This window comes from Silene latifolia, chromosome 10, assembly GCF_048544455.1.
Source record: "Silene latifolia isolate original U9 population chromosome 10, ASM4854445v1, whole genome shotgun sequence".
Taxonomy (NCBI): Eukaryota; Viridiplantae; Streptophyta; class Magnoliopsida; order Caryophyllales; family Caryophyllaceae; genus Silene; species Silene latifolia.
The window spans coordinates 31,526,737-31,546,191 of record NC_133535.1 but is presented as its reverse complement, the minus strand read 5'-3'; the positions used below and the strand labels follow the sequence as shown (position 1 = coordinate 31,546,191).

At 36.0% G+C, this 19,455-nt stretch overlaps 1 protein-coding gene across 1 annotated transcript; it reads left to right on the top strand.

Annotated features, from left to right (window-relative positions):
• The first annotated feature begins 13,871 nt into the window (after positions 1 to 13,871).
• On the top strand, positions 13,872 to 18,724 carry LOC141605444 (uncharacterized). Its single transcript, XM_074424212.1, has 3 exons — positions 13,872 to 14,285; positions 16,269 to 16,349; positions 18,045 to 18,724. The coding sequence occupies exons 1-3, from the start codon at positions 14,127 to 14,129 to the stop codon at positions 18,435 to 18,437; spliced, it is 633 nt and encodes a 210-aa protein (XP_074280313.1). The 5' UTR covers positions 13,872 to 14,126; the 3' UTR covers positions 18,438 to 18,724.
• The last annotated feature ends 731 nt before the right edge of the window (positions 18,725 to 19,455 follow it).

The following is a 19,455-nucleotide window of genomic DNA, read 5'->3' as shown; positions in this document are numbered from 1 at the left end:
CAAAATGGTATATTTTATTAACAGCAGCGGAAATTACAGAGCGTTACCGCCATATTTCCCCATACAGAGAAATATAAGGCTTACATTATTTTTCAGTACAACCAAATATCTAGTAACATGTTTTATTGATAGGTCTATCTTATTATGATACATTATTCTTATTCTATTTTCTTGCGTCAACCTCACTCATTCCCTTCCCTGTTTCCTGTACCTGAAAAAGATTAATAAAATAAAGGGTCAACCAACCACACGTTGAGTATATTTCCCATAACCTCCAACTCAAATTAATATAATTCGGGTCATTATTATTGAACAAGGCCACATTACGGAGCCGAGACTCCCTTATGCTATGCCCTCCTTCGTGTACACAGGATAACCATCTTTTTTCTCTTTTTTTATTTTTATTTTTCTTTTTCTCTTTTTCTTTCTTTCTTTTTATCCGGATATAACTGTTGGAGTTTGTGTCCTCCACAAATTAGTGTGATAACATTTGTAAATCTCTTACATGTTCACAAGGGTATACTTCGTATATTTAATCAGTTGATTAACGTTTACCTAATAACGGTTGGCTTGCTAGAAAGTTTGACGTTATTATCATACAGATGGCGGTGATCAACTGGTCTCTAAAGGTCACACCTATAGGATGTGTTTGAGAAATGTGGTTATAGAAATATAATCACATTGATGCCCAATATGACTAAATAGTTAGTCAATGTGTTGATGAGATAATTATTTAATGAAAATTAAATAATATTAGTTGAGACGAATTAACTGTCAATTCGTAAATTAAATATAATAAGTTATATTTAATTAAATGTGTGTAATGTTAGCTTGGACGAATTAATCTGTTAATTCGTAATTAAATGTAATCAGTTATATTTAATATCAACAAGATGAATGTGTCATAGTGGTAATAGTGAGGGTACACAAACCAAGAGGTCAGGAGTTCGATCCTCACTAGATGACAATTTAATACATTTTATACATTTTTGGAAAGGCCAAAAATAAGGAGATTATACTCCTTATTTCGGTCAGATGGGCCGAAATTAGGAAAGATTTATTCTTCCTAATTTTCGGTCAGTATAAGAAAGAAAGGGAGAGAATTATTCTACCCTAATTCTTTTTCTTGACCTAGCCTCCTCTCTCATCAGAAAAACACAAAAAAACAACTAAATTTTACAGAAAATTTTAGATCGATTCTAGCACAATCAATAGGACATATCTCATATCGTCTTGGGTGCAACCAATAGGCGAATATCTATTTTGATATTGTTCTTAGGCCAATTTTCCTAGGACCGAAGGTTAATTATGAATCCTTTATTTTGTTTATGTATTTTTATTTTATGACTATTGATCATCACTGTTAAAATCGTTATAATCCTTGCATAATAAGGGAAGTATACAGATTATTTTCCACAAGTGGTATCAGAGCATAGGCCACGATATTTAAATTTTGATGATTTTCGTAAAATTGTATGTAAACAATGAGGATTTTCGAAAAAATTTTAGGGTTTCGAAAAAATTTTGGTTCGGCAGAATTTTTTTGTGCCGAGATGTATTTTTTTTCAGCCGTTTTTTTTCTTTTAGTTTGATGATATTTTTCCATTTTATTTTTCATATTATTGTTTTAATCAGTTAAAATTGTCATATGAAGAATTGGTAGTTTTGATTTAATGCAGATTAAGTTAAAGTTAAATGGAATCATCATGTTTATGATAAAAAGAATGTTTTTGCTATATAGTTTTTGGCATATAAATTAATCATGTTTATTATTTCATATGCTAATCATGTTCTAATATCAAATGTAAACTATTTTGTCATCAAATCTTGTTTAGGGCATTTTGCCGCAAAAAGAAAGAAAAAAAAGGGGCAATTAGGGTTTTTATTTTTTTTACCATATTTTTTTGCTTCTGCTACTGTTCACGGCAGATAATAATAAAAAAAAAAAAATTTACGGTTTTTGCAGAAAAACCGAGATGGTTTCATGGGGTGATTCGTTTTTTTACCGTATGAAAAGAAAGTTTTTTTGTTTTCTGTTTTTTTTTCGGCTAAGCTGTAATAAAAAAAAAAAAATCTGTTTTTTTCTTTTGCCGAGACCCAAAAGGAAGAAAAAAAGGTTTTTGTTTTTGGCCAATTAGTTATTGTGAAACGGTTCACAATTATCAGATACCGAATTATTTTAAATCAGTTTAAAATTTTGACGGATTGAATTCATATTACAAGTTTAATATGGATTAAGAATGAAATTAATGTGATTAATTGAGGAGTTGTCACTTAATTTGATTTAAATAGGTGGTTTGGATAAATTAATCAACATAATTAAGGAATTGTGTCATGTATGTTTAATTTTTTTTAGTTGATGCATTTTACTTTAATTTTGTTGAATGAATCGATTGAATGAATTTAATTTACGTATTTTTGCAATCAGTTGTAATACTTAGTGTGGCCTTAGTCAAATTATGTTTTCGTAATGAAGGAAACATAATTTTTTATGTAATTATGAGATCTCGAATCTCCTTTATTTTAGTTTTGGGTTTTGAAATTAGATTGTAATAAATAGGTTTATTACGTAATTTTAATTATTGTAATTTCAAAGAAGACTAAAGATGGAGATTGGAGCTCACTCCCGCTACATGGATCAAGATGGAACATCAAGACAAGCTTCTCGGGTCCAAGGATGGATTCCAAACTTGTATTTATTGTTCATTTTGATAGGATAGGCCACACTAGGACTTTTACTGTTTTTACGTTTTTCTTTCTTATTGCTTTTCATTCACATGTTAGTTTTATGCATCATATTCCGTCTAAAACCAAACCACCTACTACTATAAAATGCATGAAAATTAACTCATATAGGTTGTATGTTAGTTTTCATGGATATGCAGATGTCACAGTCTTTAAGTCATCACCTTAGTTTATTCATTCTCGCATGCTAGATTATAGTTCACTTAAAATGAATTAAAATAAAGTTGATGGGATCTTCCTCTAAAACGGAAATTGAGATTAGTCTTTATAAGGGCAAACATCTATGAATCCCTTCTTCGTCGGTAGGCCTAATATGACCCCTTCTACGTTGGGTAAGTAGTTGTGTTGACTTAGTTTACCTCAACATCATAGTCCGAAGAGTTTCTCGTGATTATGATGGACTAAAGATAGAATTTATAGAAATTTATCGACCAAGAATTCTAACGGTAGAATTAGCTAAAAGGTTGGCTTATCAATTTACAGAGAATTGAGTCTTGGGATCATTTATATAATTCTTGAGGGAGGTCAATTGTATAAATGCTTTGAGTCTTCGCGTTATGACATTAGTTCATTAGACTTAAAATCAAAACGATGCACATGCTTATTATTTTTATTCTTCTTTCACAGTGTAGAACACGATTATTTTCGATAATACTATTACAACAAATGGCTGGAAATAACGCAATCCCAATGCCTAGTGCCACACTAGATCGTTCGTCCTGGCTAAAAATATTCATGGACCAAATGAATCAGTCCACGTGACTGAAGAATGATGGGTCCAACTTTGCGGACTGGGAGGCGGCACTAAGGAATCTTTGCCATTCTTGACGGTAAGCTCAGGTATTTAACTGAGCCAATACCGGTCAACCCAGGCCCAAATGCAGGAGCCAACGAGTCACTCGCTTATAGTGATTTCGTTATGGAAGCGGGTGCGATAAAGAACGTACTCATCTTTGCAATGGAAACCAATTTGCAGAGACGCTTCATTGCCCAAGGTGCAAACAAGATTTTCACCACGCTCACTAACGAGTTCTCAAAGGCACCGAGAATCGTTACATATGAGCATACCTGTCGCTTCTTTGATGCGAAACTCCAGAAGGGCCAACCGGTTAGCCCACACATTCTTCACATGATTAAGAGCGTCGAGAAGTTGGAGGCACTGAATTGTAAAATCAGTGAGAGCATTGTCATTGACCGAATGCTTCATTCTCTTCACGATGGTTTTGCCCTTTTCAGGGCGAACTACTATATGAATGACTTGAAAAAGAGTCCTCATGAGCTACACTTCCTTCTCGTACTGACCGAGAAGGATATGAAATTGAGTGGGAGCGTGAAGCAGGATGTTCTTAGGATTTACAACAAAGGTAAGGGTAAGGGCAAGGCTCATGGCGACCTAGCTATAGGTAAGCCAAAGTTTAAGAAGCCAGGAAACGGTAAGAGTGGGCCTGGTGAGACTAGTGGCTCACAAGGCAAAGCAAAGAGCAAGGGCGATGACATAGAGTGCCACCATTGTCACAAGACTGGACATTGGAGGAGGAATTGTCTACCGTGAGACCATCAAGGCAGGCCGCGCCGTTCCTGTTGGTATGTCATCTTATATTCATATGATTGAGATTAACCATGCAAGTTTCGGAACTTGGGTACTAGATACTGGTTGTGGTTCTCATCTGTGTAATCATTTGCAGGGCCTAAAGAACATCATACCTCTCGAAAAAGGTGATGTGGACCTGCGAGTCGGGAATGGAGCAAGAGTTGCTGCTGTCTCGAAGGGGACATATGTAATCCAACTCACTAGTGGTTTTGAGTTATCTTTAAATAACTGTTACTATGTACCCAGTTTATCTAAGAACATTATTTCTGTTTCCGTACTTGCTAAAGACGGTTTTGCATTTTCAATAAAGGATAATAGCTGTATTTTCTCTTTTAATGAAATGATTTATGGCAAAGCAGTTTCCATGAATGGAATATATATCTTAGACCAAACCACGGAAGTATTACACATGAATAATAAGAAATTAAAGGTTGGTGACAAAGATCAAACCTATCTATGGCATTGTCGAATGGGACACATAAATGAGAAACGCGTGAAGAAACTCGTCGATAATGGGACTATTCCCGCATTCGATTTTTCTACATATGGCACGTGTGAATCATGTCTCATTGGCAAGATGACTCGAATTTCCTTCAAAGGTGTTGGAATGCGCGCTAGTGACCTATTAGAACTCATACATACGGACGTGTGTGGACCTATGTCAATTACCACTAGAGATGGCTATAGATATTTTATCACTTTCACGGACGATTTAACTAGATACGGATATATCTACTTAATGAAGCATAAAAGTGAATCCTTTGAAAAATTCAAGGAATACCAGAACAGGGTACAGAACCAACTGGGTAGAAAGGTTAAAGCACTCCGTTCAGATCGGGGTGGCGAATATCTTTCAAATGAGTTTGATCAACACCTTAAAGACTGTGGAATCGCTCTATAGTTAACTCCACCTGGAACACCTCAATTAAATGGTGTGTCCGAACGGAGAAATCGAGCCTTACTTGATATGGTTCGATCCATGATGATTCACACGGTAGTGCCTGATTCATTATGGGGTTATGCTCTTTTGTCAGCTGCTCTTATACTTAACCGAAGTCCGTCTAAAGCTGTCGACAAGACTCCATATGAAATGTAGAAGGGAACGGTCCCTAACTTGTCCTTTATTCGAGTTTGGGGCTGCGAGGCTTATGTCAAGTGGAAACACGAGGATAAGCTCGGCCCGCAATCGGTCAAGACATACTTTATAGGTTATCCAAAAGGAACATTTGGTCATTAATTCTATTCGCCTACCGAACATCGAGTTTTTGTTGCGGCTAGTGCGACGTTCTTAGAGAAAGAATTTCTCGAGAACAAGTCGAGTAATAGAACCTTTGAGCTGTCGCATATTCCATAACCAATGACCGAGGAACGGATGGAGGAAGTGGTTCCTCCAACTGATGATACGGTTAATATTCCTGAGGAACCTAGGAGGTCGGGTAGAGTCTCTCATCCTCCGGACAGATACATTGGTATGGTCGAGGAGAATGACGTTTTACTCCTAGAGAGTAATGAACCCGCTACCTATAAAGGTGCTATGGCCTGTTCTGACTCAAAGCTATGGCTCGAAGCCATGCAATTCGAGATGGACTCCATGTATGAGAATAACGTATGGGATCTAGTTGATTTACCTAATAAGGTAAAACCTCTACAGTGCAAATGGCTTTACAAAATAAAGCGTTCTGTAGACGCGCAACCAGATACCTATAAGGCACGACTTGTGGCAAAAGGTTTCACTCAAGTGCACGGATTGCATTATGATGAGATTTTTGCACCTGTAGTCATGCTACGTTCCATTCGGATAATCTTAGCAATTGCTGCATTTCATGACTATGAAATTTGGCAAATGGATGTGAAAACCGCCTTCTTAAACGGTTATTTGGAGGAAGAGTTGTACATGGTGCAACTCGAAGGTTTCATAGATCCTGAGCATCCTAAGAAAGTATGCAAGCTTAAGCGTTCCATTTATGGACCTAAGCAAGTTTCTCGGAGTTGGAATCATCGTTTCGACCAAGTAATAAAAGAGTATGGTTTCACTCGATCGGTCGAAGAACCATGCTTATATATCAAGTCGAGTGGGAGCAAGATTGTATTCTTGATATTGTATGTCGATGACATACTCTTGATTGGGAATGACATTCCTCTCCTATCTTCGGTTAAAGAATGGTTGAAGAACCATTTCCAGATGAAAGATCTGGGTGAGGCACAGCGCATTTTGGGAATTCGTATCTACCAAGATAGATCACGACGGACGTTATCACTTAGTCAGGAGTCTTATTTGGATAAGGTTCTTGAGAGGTTCAACATGACCAACTCCAAGAAGGGGAACCTTCCTATGACGACTGGGATGCAGTTGAGCAAGTCTCAGTCACCCACGACGCCTGAAGGGATTGAGCGCATGAGTCGTGTTCCTTATGCATCTGCAATAGGATCGATCATGTATGCCATGATGTGTACACGTCTAGACGTGGCATATGCATTGAGTATGACGAGTCGGTACCAAAAGACTCCAGGTGAAACACACTGGATAACTGTTAAAAACATCCTCAAGTACCTACGGAGGACTAAGGATTGGATATTGACTTATGGAGGCGATACTAAGTTATGCGCAACCGGTTAAGCAGATGCTAGCTTCCAAACGGATCGAGATGATTCAAAATCTCAGTCCAGGTTCGTCTTCACTCTTAATGGTGCTGCGGTCAGCTGGAAGAGTTCCAAACAGAATGTTGTAGCAGATTCTACTACTGAATCCGAGTACTATGCCGCTTCGGAGGCAGCAAAGGAAGCGATATGGATGCGTCAATTCTTACAAGGGCTTTCGGTAGTTCCTAGTTCGAATGACCCGATCACCATCTATTGTGATAATAGAGGTGCCATCTTCCAGGCTAAGGAGCCAAAGTCTAGCAACAAGTCTAGACATGTACATCGGAAAGCTCACCTGATTCGTGATTACGTGGAGCAAGAAGAGATAGTGATTAACAAGATTGCGACAGATGATAACATCGCAGATCCTCTCACTAAACCGTTGAATTATGATAAGCATGTAGGGCACGTTATTTACATGGGAATTAAACGTGTTCCTGAGTTGTAGTACTTGATTATGGATTCGATACATTATCTTTTTCATATACTATTTATAACTTTATCGTTTTATATATAATATTTTGTTTTTCATGTGAATTGTACTGACAACATTGAACGCCACAAAGTGAACTGAATTACATTATATTTGTTTGGTCCGTAATCGCCAATGTGAGCTGATAACTCCGGCTATTATATTGTGCAGTCGATTGATGGTGGGTTCAACGAGCCATAAGTCAAACGGTTGACTGATCGATCACAAATGCGAGATTATGACGATACCTCGTATGACAACTTTTTGTGACAACGTAATGGAGTCTTAAATGTTTAAATAACATTCGGTGCCAGGTCGTGGATAAGACATCCATTGTGTTCCTAGAGTCGATTCTTTTGACTATCGACTGTCTCTTGAGATTAAGGCAGTTTATGGGTGACTTTGGTTTCTTTCTCACGGTCTGCCGTAAATGGAGGCTAAGTAGATTTTTTATGGGTCATTTCATACTGTGCTTACATCTGCAGGATTAAAGTTGAGGAAAATATCCAACCCTTATCAGGTATAGTTATTTCTCAGGACCACTCGAGGAGTTGTAACTGAAATGCATGGCCATGCTCGAATGTTGATTCGTTTATCAGTTAAGTTACTCTCTAGTCGGGGAAACCACTCTTGATATTGATCGCTTGTAAAATACGACCTTTGTGAATGCGGATTTGCAAATTGTTTTACATTGAGTGGGAGTTATTTTAGGATATGAGAATCGGTTATCGCACATACACTTGTGAGGACAAGTGGGAGTTTGTTGGAGTTTGTGTCCTCCACAAATTAGTGTGATAACATTTGTAAATCTCTTACAGGTTCACAAGGGTATACTTCGTATATTTAATCAGTTGATTAACGTTTACCTAATAACGGTTGGCTTGCTAGAAAGGTTGACGTTATTATCATACAGATGGCGGTGATCAACTGGTCCCTAAAGGTCACACCTATAGGATGTGTTTGAGAAATGTGGTTATAGAAATATAATCACATTGATGCCCAATATGACTAAATAGTTAGTCAATGTGTTGATGAGATAATTATTTAATGAAAATTAAATAATATTAGTTGAGACGAATTAACTGTCAATTCGTAAATTAAATATAATAAGTTATATTTAATTAAATGTGTGTAATGTTAGCTTGGACGAATTAATCTGTTAATTCGTAATTAAATGTAATCAGTTATATTTAATATCAATAAGATGAATGTGTCATAGTGGTAATAGTGAGGGTACATAAAACAAGAGGTCAGAGGTTCGATCCTCACTAGATGACAATTTAACACATTTTATACATTTTTGGAAAAACCAAAAATAAGGAGATTATACTCCTTATTTCGGTCAGATGGGCCGAAATTAGGAAAGATTTATTCTTCCTAATTTTCGGTCAGTATAAGAAAGAAAGGGAGAGAATTATTCTACCCTAATTCTTTTTCTTGACCTAGCCTCCTCTCTCATCAGAAAAACACAAAAAAACAACTAAATTTTACAGAAAATTTTAGATCGATTCTAGCACAATCAATAGGGCATATCTCATATCGTCTTGGGTGCAACCAATAGGCGAATATCTATTTTGATATTGTTCTTAGGCCAATTTTGCTAGGACCGAAGGTTAATTCCGAATCCTTTATTTTGTTTATGTATTTTTATTTTATGACTATTGATCATCACTGTTAAAATCGTTATAATCCTTGCATAATAAGGGAAGTATACAGATTATTTCCCACAATAACGGGGCGGAGCCAATTGCCGAGCCCAGAGCTCATATCCATGTACACGGGATAAAATAATAATGTGGTTCGGTCCCTTCCAATAATAATGTCCCGAATGATACATTGGCCAAATGTACATCTTAGCAATGGTATTTTAACATTAACATTATCATGTGAGCATTATAACGTCAATTATTAACACAAATAGTACCACAGTCATATCTCACGTAAACCACATTACGTAAAGTATACAAGTATACCATAACTTTATCACATAAACAATCATGCAGGTATATTATAATATCAGTTAAGTAATTATGACGATACCTTACTTACTCATTACATTAACTTAAGATGAAGGGGTAGGAAATAACCTTACAAAACTCACGGCCTTTTTAGTTAAGTGTATCGTCACTTGATGGCTTAGTTCCCTCCTACCTTTCTATTATTTTTATTAGTTATTTGTCTCTGTTTTTCGTTGAATGAAGGCATGAGACTTTGCCTATTTATAGGAAATCTATGTCGGTTTACCCTAGACTCCTACATCCCTACATTCGTTGACGTGCATACACAATTCACCAAGTGAAATGTTGATTCACCCTATACTACACCCCCTTGTATACGTGGTAAGTTGATGACCATTATTCCATCTTTTTTTTATTATTATTATTCTATTTTAACATGTGATACAAATGTATAAAATATAGTAAAGTTGGTAAAATATCTAGATATTTTACTTTACGCGTTATTTTCTTTGAGATAGGTCTAATAAAAATTCTACGGGTGAAGTTATCATTAAGTCGGATTTCGACCGAACTATTTTATTCTTATTCTAGGGTCTTATTTGTATTAGGTTACTACGTCTTTCGAATTTTATTAGGTCAATATCTCCCTCTAGGATGGATTCATTTCATTTGTGTACCTTTTTCGACTTTACTTGATAAAAATTCTTTCCCTTTTCAAATAAAGAATTTTCTCAAAGCTATTAAATAATATAATTTTATTTGGGGTATCACACTTACATACTTATGAGTGAATGAGTGAATCCGCGAGAATCCGACTAATTTGTTTTGCAAGATCGAAGGGTATTTGACATTTGTCTATAGTATGGTGACTTGAGACTTGAGCTACGTTTTCTATTTCCCGTACCTTTGAATTTGTCTTATTGGTACACTTTGGTCATTGCTTTGTTACGGATACGGATAGCTTGGGATTTGTATGTGCCTCAACATTATTAGCTCTGAGTTGTTTATTCGCCATTTGTGTAACACCCCCATACTCCAAGTGCCTTACCAGGACCACTCAGGTATGAAGACATCACCATCTCGGTCGCCCGAGGTATGATAATCAAATAGACAAAACAGAAACAACGTTTATTATAAATAGTTTAACGAATAAATACAATCCTCAAAACCAAACCAAAGTACGATACATTATTCTCAAATGACTGTTCTAACTGAAATGTAAATAAACTAAGGCTACAGCGGAAGACTCCTATCATCTTGTCGTGGCATCCCAGCTATCCCAGTACTCATCTCAATACCTGCTCAATATCTGCTCACCATCCCCGAATGGATCACCGCAGGTTTACAAAACAACACCGGGGTCAGTACTAATCACACAATCAATATAGATAACAATAATAAGATAAACAGACAATTTGAACTGTCACACACACACACACACACCACCAACTCCCATCATCTCAATACCGACCGTCCTTTGGACTCGCCGATGGGGGACCGCAGCCGTTCCCACCTAAGCCCCGCTCATCGTACGAGCGATAACCCTGTCCCATTAATGTGCACATCCCCTTCCGTGGCGGGTTCCACGAAGGGCGAAACTAGGGCGTGAAGTCACTCCCGCAAGTGACCCCACTCAGCCGAGAACGCATCTCGAGAACCATCAACAGCAATCACAACCACAAACACAATACAATCATCATATCAAACAACTAACTACAGCACATCACCAATATCCCATTATGGGACTAATACTGAGTAGGAAATCCTACCTGGAAAGCACAACAAGCAGACGGTATCTACAGCTGTATCAAAACGCCTCTTCTACGAATCCTCCTCCTAACACATAACACATAAAGACTACACATCACATACTACTCATAAAACCCCCAATCCCTAAATTAGGGTTTAACCAATCTTAACAAAACATTATAAAAATTATGTTAAAAGCTTACCCTCGACGCAAGGAACTCAACGATACGAACTACGACACGAACTGACCGTCGAACTCGGAATTGCTAAGAATGCGATTAGGAAGATGAATCGATCGCTTTCTCTCTTAAACGGGGTTTTAGGTTTTGCAAAAGTGATTTAAAACAATGACGATTATGTTTAAATACCTTAATCGCATAATTAACAAAACCCGAGAAAACTCCCCGTAAAACCGGACACTCGATCGAGTACCCAAGGTACTCGATCGAGTACCCCCTTAATCGATCGAGTACCCCAGCTACTCGATCGAGTACCCAACAGGTCAGAAACTAATTTATTTCGCAACTTGCCCTTACTCGACAGAGTAAGGGCTACTCGATAGAGTACCCCAAGACTTATAAATACGGAGTATTACAATTTGTATGATTGCCTTTTGTATTGTGTGTTGCTTTGCTTGAGGACAAGCAAAGAGATGGTTTGGGGGAGTTTGATGAGTCATAATTATATACATATTTATGTCTCCCTTTAACTGTTTTTGATACGATTTCGTGCTAAATTATGTTAATTACATGTCTTTTATGTTAGAATGTCGATACTTCCGCTTTTTGATGTTTAATGCAGGAATGATACATTTGAGGAGCAAAGGACTGAAATGGGAATCACGGAGTGGGCATGAAGGATACACGAAGCATGGCACGCGAATCCATAAGAATGAAGGAAGAGAAGTTAAGAAGAAAACACGAAAAAAAGAGCTTCTTATTACAAGTGCCTACTTTGAAGAGCCATATCTCGAGTTCTACAACTTATATTCAAGTGATTCCAACTGGAGATGAAAGCTTATCTTCTTAGGTTTTCAACGCTATGAAAATCGCTTGTTTCTGATAAGTAACGAAGAAATGGAGGTCGTTTGAAGTTTAGTGCGCGAAGCAGGAACTTGGTTACTCGATCGAGTACACCTTGGGCTCGATCGAGGAACCAACCTAATCAATTAAAATATGCAATGTCGAGAGTTGGGGTTCCTGAACTTTGGTGCCTCGATCAACTAGAGTTGGGCTCGATCGAGTACATTGGGGCTCGATCGAGGAACCACTTGGTTCTAGAATATTCCGCAAATTTTCCTTAAGTCGGTTATGTTTTGCTATAAATACCAAAACTCGTACCCTAGTTTATTTATGAACAGTGGTAAATCAATTTTTTTTTGTAATGGAACTGATGGGCATATTATGAGAGGGTTGGAAATGTCCACATGTATGAAAAGAGGATCCATTCCTTTCAAGCATCTAGGAGTGCATGTATCCCCTAAGAGGCTGTCAGTGATGGACTGTTATTATCTGGTTGATAAGGTTGTTGAGAGAATAAGAAGATTAGGAGCAAGGAAGCTGTCTTATGTAGGCCATTTAATCGTGATCAAATTTGTGTTCAACGCCTCCATAATTACCGAGCTCGTAATTTCATCATCTCTAAGATGATTGATAACCCGATAATTATTAAGCAAAGAGAAAGAGCATAACTATAATTATTAAGCTTAATATTGATGAAACCATCCCGATATGAACCCGATAAGATTGATAACTGGATAATTATTAAGCTTAATATTGATCCAAATGGAAGCAATTTATTGTTTAGCTTGACACGTTTGATTTAATAACAAAGTAACTACCAAATAATGGTTGAAAATTAAACCTACTAGTAGAATTATTGACGTAATACGATAACATAATTAGATATGATAATAACTTAACTCAACACATTAATTGACCTAATTGCCACCTTTACCCCTAACCAAACTCACTCTTAAACTCCATGTCCGTTGACTATGGAAGTATGAATTTAATGTTAGGTTAACGGACGTTACATTAAGGGTATTATGGACACAAAAATGGAACCTCGGGAATATCTTAAGTAGATTCTCAAAAACAGAAATAACATGAGAAATCTGACAAAATTAAGGAATATCATGGAAAATTTCCGTTAAACAAATACTCCCTCCATTCAGCTCCACACTACCCCTTTCTATTTTATACACTATTCACAAATGGACATTTAATTTCAATTTTCTCTCAATACATAAGTAAAAATATATTCATGTGAGATCTTGTTTGATTCGTCTTAACGAGTACATTAAAAATATCTAACATTTATAGTTTTTGCAAATACGTAGCTAACGATATTTAACGCGTAAAATATGCGTTGACAAACATGATAAATCATGAGAGACGGTCGCTTAATAAGCTTTATTGAGAGACCATTGTACAATTTAAAAAAAAAGTGGTACTAAAAGTAATGAAATAGGTACAAATCATGATTAATGATAAAATGGGTACATTTATCATGTAAATAAGTATCAAGTTACTATGTCACGATCAACAATAAAAAGGGTACGAAATACAAATAAAAGGGTACGAAATATTGGTCTCTTAATAACATAGTGACTAGTGAGAGATGGTCTCTTCCAAATTTTAGTGATAAATCATAGTGGTAGTGTGGAGTAGAATGGAGGGAGTAATATGGAAACATGAATTGGACCGAACACCAAGTCACCAAGTAGGTGGGTCAAACCAAAGCATGACATGCAAACTCCTTACCGCAAAATAACCCCAAACCTTACGCTCTTTACCCTCTCTACTCTTCCCCCCAATTCATTCAACCACATCAAAACCTAGAAATTCAAATTACTTCTTTTCTAACCTTTGATTGTTATTTATATTTATGGGTGTCGCTTAAATTAAATCTAGTTGAAGTTTAATTATCTGGGTCAATCACAGAATCATAAATTAAATTCAAAAAAAAGATGGCGAAAAAGAGGAAATCAATGGTAACAAACTTAGATGAGGTTGATAGAACGATGTACGCAACGTTTTGCAGTGGTGCGAATTCGCTTTCTCAGCTTTACACTCAAGCTATGAATCATCAAAAGTTGTCGTTTCAAGCTGGTGAACGCCATGGCCTTGTATGTTCTCTCTTTTTTCACTTCATCATTCATTCAAATCATTGTTATTGTTGTTTGTTTTACATTTTTTTGATTGTGATTTAAGTTTGAATGAGGGGTTTTAGGTAGTTCGTTAGATTGTATTTGTGGTATTTGGATGGTTGTTTTATGTGTGATTGTGAACAAGTTTTGATTTTGGGGAGTTTTGTGTCATCTATTGGAATTAGATTGTGCTGTTTACGTTGGAACTAATAATTTTAAAGCTTAAGACGGTCTCAAATGAGATTTTGCGATAGACATTGCTTTTATGCTGTCAGTCTATTCTTGAACTGATGTTTGTTCGTTGTTCATGAAAGGTTAAATTTTGAAGTGAGAACTGAGAGTTCTAGTGTGCAAGTGATCAAGGCTTTGAAATGCATTTAACCTTTAGGAGTGATTCTTAATGAAGGTTTCTTAACAATAAGGGTATTCGATTCTTAATGAAGGTGTTGTTTGATGGTTTACTCATGTTTGGGATCGTTATGTTGTTCATTAAGCCGGAATTGAGAGTTTTATCTGTTCTCTATGAGACCTTGGATTTGATGGAAAGGTTGTATTGCTGTTGAATATTTAAATCGTCTATGAGGTGATTTTGTCATTGAACTTCCTTTATATTGAGGATGCGCAATTTGATATATTCGTTTTTAAATCAATTGATTTGTATTTTGTTAGTAAACCTGCCTTTTGCAAGTTAGATTTGTCCTTAAGGTAGTGTTTGGAAGCACGGAATTGATTTCATTTTCATGATTTAAAATGTAGAAATCCAAATGTTTGAATTCAATTCCAAAATTGCGTTTGGGAAACCCATGGCATTGGAATTCGAATTGGACTTGGGTGAGACGGATATGGGTCGAGGTCATTGGATGTTTTATATTGGAAAAAAAAAATATTTTCACGGAAAATATTTGCAATCGGAAAAAATATCATAAATAAAAATATTACGATGAAATTTGCATCACAAAAATAAAACGTAAGAAGTGATGGAATTGAAATGACTACTATATGGTAGGTATTTGAGAGCCCCAATTTTTAACTAGCTTGGAATTGATAAGAAATTGAGTCAATTCCAATTCCAAATTCTAGGGATTTCCAAACACTTGAAATGTCTCAATTCCGAAATTCAATTTCAATTTAAGGTTTCCAAACATACCATAAGATTATTCAGAAACTAAAGTTACGGCTATGTCTACCTAAAGGATGGGTGTGATGAATTAACATCTTTAAGATGGTTTTACTTATTCGTAAAGAATTGGTTTGTATGGATTTGCCCATTGTTTTACCCTATAAGATGGATGCAAACTTTTGACAAAACTCAAAACGTTACTCTAAATTTATTTGTGCTTTTAACATTGACTAAAAAATTTGTCATAATTGATTTATCAAAACAACCTTTTTAAAAAGAAAAATTAATTTTGAAAAGTTGTATCTCAAAGCTGGCGTCGTTTGACCAGCAAAGTTAAAGAGGGGACAATATATATAAATAGGAAGGATAGAGGGAGCATGTTATGATTGATTTCCAAGTTTGGGGTTGAGAGGTTTTCTGGTATTTGTGCAGTGTGCATTAAGCATTCTGATGAGAGTAAAGAGTGGGTGTGCAGGGTTGTTGATTGTTCTTTCTCCTTTCTTTACTCGTTTTAAATGATCATAGTGCTCTGTTGTATTGTGCATTGGCATCACGCTTAGTGACTGGCAATTGGGTACGTTATGTCGGGTCCGAGTTGAATCGGTCAATATTTGTTGGCATATGATTGGGTGCATCCTCTCGCTGGTCCCATTGCTACATTATGAATTCTGAATCGCGACGCATGGTTTTGAAAAATGCTTTGAATTTATAACATTTATATAGGGAGTTTTTTTGTTTTTCTATGGCTTTATTCAATTTTCAAATGCATGCCTCTAATCCTAGCCTTTGCAGGCACCTTATACCAAAATAACCCGTTTTATATTCTTCCAATCACTGTTCAGGAGAAGCTTTATCAGTGGATTTTAAGACAACAAGAGGCTGGATCAAGAGTTGCACCAGTTGACATAATGACCTACCTTAAGGTTTCTATTCTTTCTGTTCCTTTATTCATCTTTCTGTTCGCATTATTTTTGTTTTCTAACAAGGGACTATGGGTGATCATATTTAGAATTAGACTAGATTATAGACACGTGGAAATCTTTGGAAAGCTCTCCGATTTAGATAACAAACTAGGAAGGAAAACAAAGTTAGCAGCTGTATTCTGGTCTAAGAGCTCATATTAGTTTTCTCTCTTTCGCACTCTACAAGTATTGCTCTATTGCTTGGTTACACTCTACTAATTTTGAGCATCCAAGGCTTTAAAGTTTAAACATAGACAAATAGGCGTAGTTCAAAATTTTCATCTTTTGTAAAGCCACCACCCTTGGAAAATCTTGATGGAGTAGACCTGTTCTATAGGTATGCATTAGTTGAGAAGCTGATAATGGTACTTGTTTCTAATGTAGATAATCTGGTGTAGTTTTCGTTGGCAATGGGGAACATGGTATTAAAGTGATATTGTTCTTTTATATAACTGAATTACAGGTTGTTGCGTTATTTTCTGTTACAAAATTACGAGGTATAATATTGTGGCCACAGCCAATATTTCATAATATTGGCGTTACTTTACCTGTATTACCGCGACTAATCTAAACTAACCGTTAATTTTCCGGGTAAGTATTGGCTAACATGTGTATTTGATACTGTTGAAGTGAAAATAGACTAAAACGAGGTCATGGGAGAAAAAATAGACTAAACACATGTAAAATCAGCTCAAGTTTCGGATCCTAAATGAAGTGAAAATTTTAAAGAATTTGAGGAATGTTTGGATATTACGACCGTAGTGGCTGCGACTCGTTACATCGCATGTGCCGATGTGCGATATCCCGAATATCGTTTTTAAAATCATTATGACAATGGTTTTAGATTATCTGGCCTACATATTATTCGTTTCAATTTCTACAATGCATGTACCTGTTTTGCTTGATTAGACTTAAGAGGCTCCTCGTTGGGGCTGAGTGGAACTCAATGTAAAAAATCAGGAGTAGAAAATGCTCCATGGCACAATTTTATTTGGAAGGTAGGGAAAGGGAAGGGTTGCTAAAAAACTGAAATGCATTAATAGTCTTGATAGTAATTTGTGATAGGGGGTGTCACCTCCTTGGTGCCCATGTTAGGCCAATGGTAGTGCATATAATTTTGAGGATTAACATGGGTAAAAGTTAAGGCTCATTTTTGCCCCTCTACTTTTCTTCAGTTTAGTAAATTCGGTTCATTTGAGTTAAAGTGTTTTAGTGCAGTTTAGTAAATTAAATTGAGCTTAGTGAATCCAATCTAGTTCAGGAAAATCACTTGTAGTTTGTTGTCTTCGTGTTGGATATCTGTTTACTAGCCTGACCCAATTTAATCTCCTTTGTGCTTTCTATAAGATGCTCCCCGATTTAATCTCATGCATCATCTTGTTATAGATTACGTATTTTTTTATGCACAAAAAATATTGATAAATACTCGTAATAAGATGTGGATGGAAACACAAGTTTACGAAAGTTGTGGGGTCGGGAGGCCACAAATAACATGCGGATTAAAACAAAAAAGATTCCAAATGGGAAATTCATTCATAGACAGAGGAATTAGGCTAGTATTGAAGTACGTATACTACATCATCTCATGTTTTTGTTATCTTGGGTTAATTCACAAATGCAAGGTTAAAAAATCATAATGGACCTATTTCTATGCAGAATGAGCTTGATTATTATGGAGACGAGACGACTATGTCCCCTCGAGCCCCAGTTCAGCATCATCATCCTCCACCACCAACATTTTTTTCAAATAGTGGCCTCCTTGTTTCTGAGCCATCAGCCCAAACACCGGCTGCTCAGCTACTGAGACCTGAGCAAGAAAACCAGTCTAAGAGTCTAGTCTTCTCAAATGCTTTATCGAGCCCAATCCGTCGTAGTCTTCAGCCGTATCATCTTGCCCAAGGAGGATATTACCCTAATAGCAGTCCGGGAACCCTTGTGGCTCGAAGCAGTGAAACCAATTTTGCAGGTCATCAGAACAGGGAGTCAAATTCCAATGATTCCTCGATGGATATGCATCAAGATAGCCCAGGCCCAGAATCTAACTACTGATTGCTCTTTTGAGACCATCCCATGAAACTAGTGTTGTGTTGTCGAAATAGAGTGATTGTACTTATTTTTCTTTCTTCTCTTAGTTTATTATTTTTTGTTAATACTCCCTAATTAATCGAAGGTGATAATTTTCTTGTTCCGGTCCTTGAAGTTGCTAGTCTGTTGTGCCTATTGATAAATTGTCAGGTTATCAAGCACAGCCACAGTTTGATGAGGGCATGGTCTGGACTTGTAATTGTCAAAATAACCCCATTTTTTCTCGCTTAATTTTAGCTTATTTCAGTTCAGCCTAACTTTATTCAATTAGTTTAGCTCCTTGCAGTCTGAGAAGAAAAGAGCCTTTGTGGGCTTAACACAGGAAGTAGTGTTTTTTTTCACTGGAAAAAATAAAAGAATTTTTGGTAGTTTGACATGGTTTGATTTTGATCTCACAACTCTTTTAAAATGGACCTTGGCGCATTTTTCCGCTTATTTTTTTACTCTCTTGATTGATTATTTCGATTCATTTGATTCATTTCGATTCGATTGATTGATTCCATTCGATTGATTCGATTGATTGACTCCATTCGATTCGATTATTCGGCTTTTCACTCTCCATTCGATTGATTCAGCTCCATTAAGTTCAAACTCATTTAAACCTTTACTCATCTTAAATTTAATAGTTATTATTAATTTTGTTATCAATAATACTATTTTTTAATATTATTCTTTATTATTATTATTATTATTATTATATTTAATAATAATGTTATTAATAATTTATTTATTATTATTATTATTATGAATATTATTATTAAAATGAATAATAATGTTGTTGTTGTTGTTGTTGTTAAAATGAATAATAATGTTAATAATAATATTATTTATTATTATTATTGTTATTATTATTATTATTAGTATTGTTGTTGTTGTGGTTGTTATAATTATTGGTATTATTATTAAAATTAATAACATTTATTATTAATATTATTGATGGGGCACGCCCAACCGACTTGACCCAATAGCCAATACAGGGTCA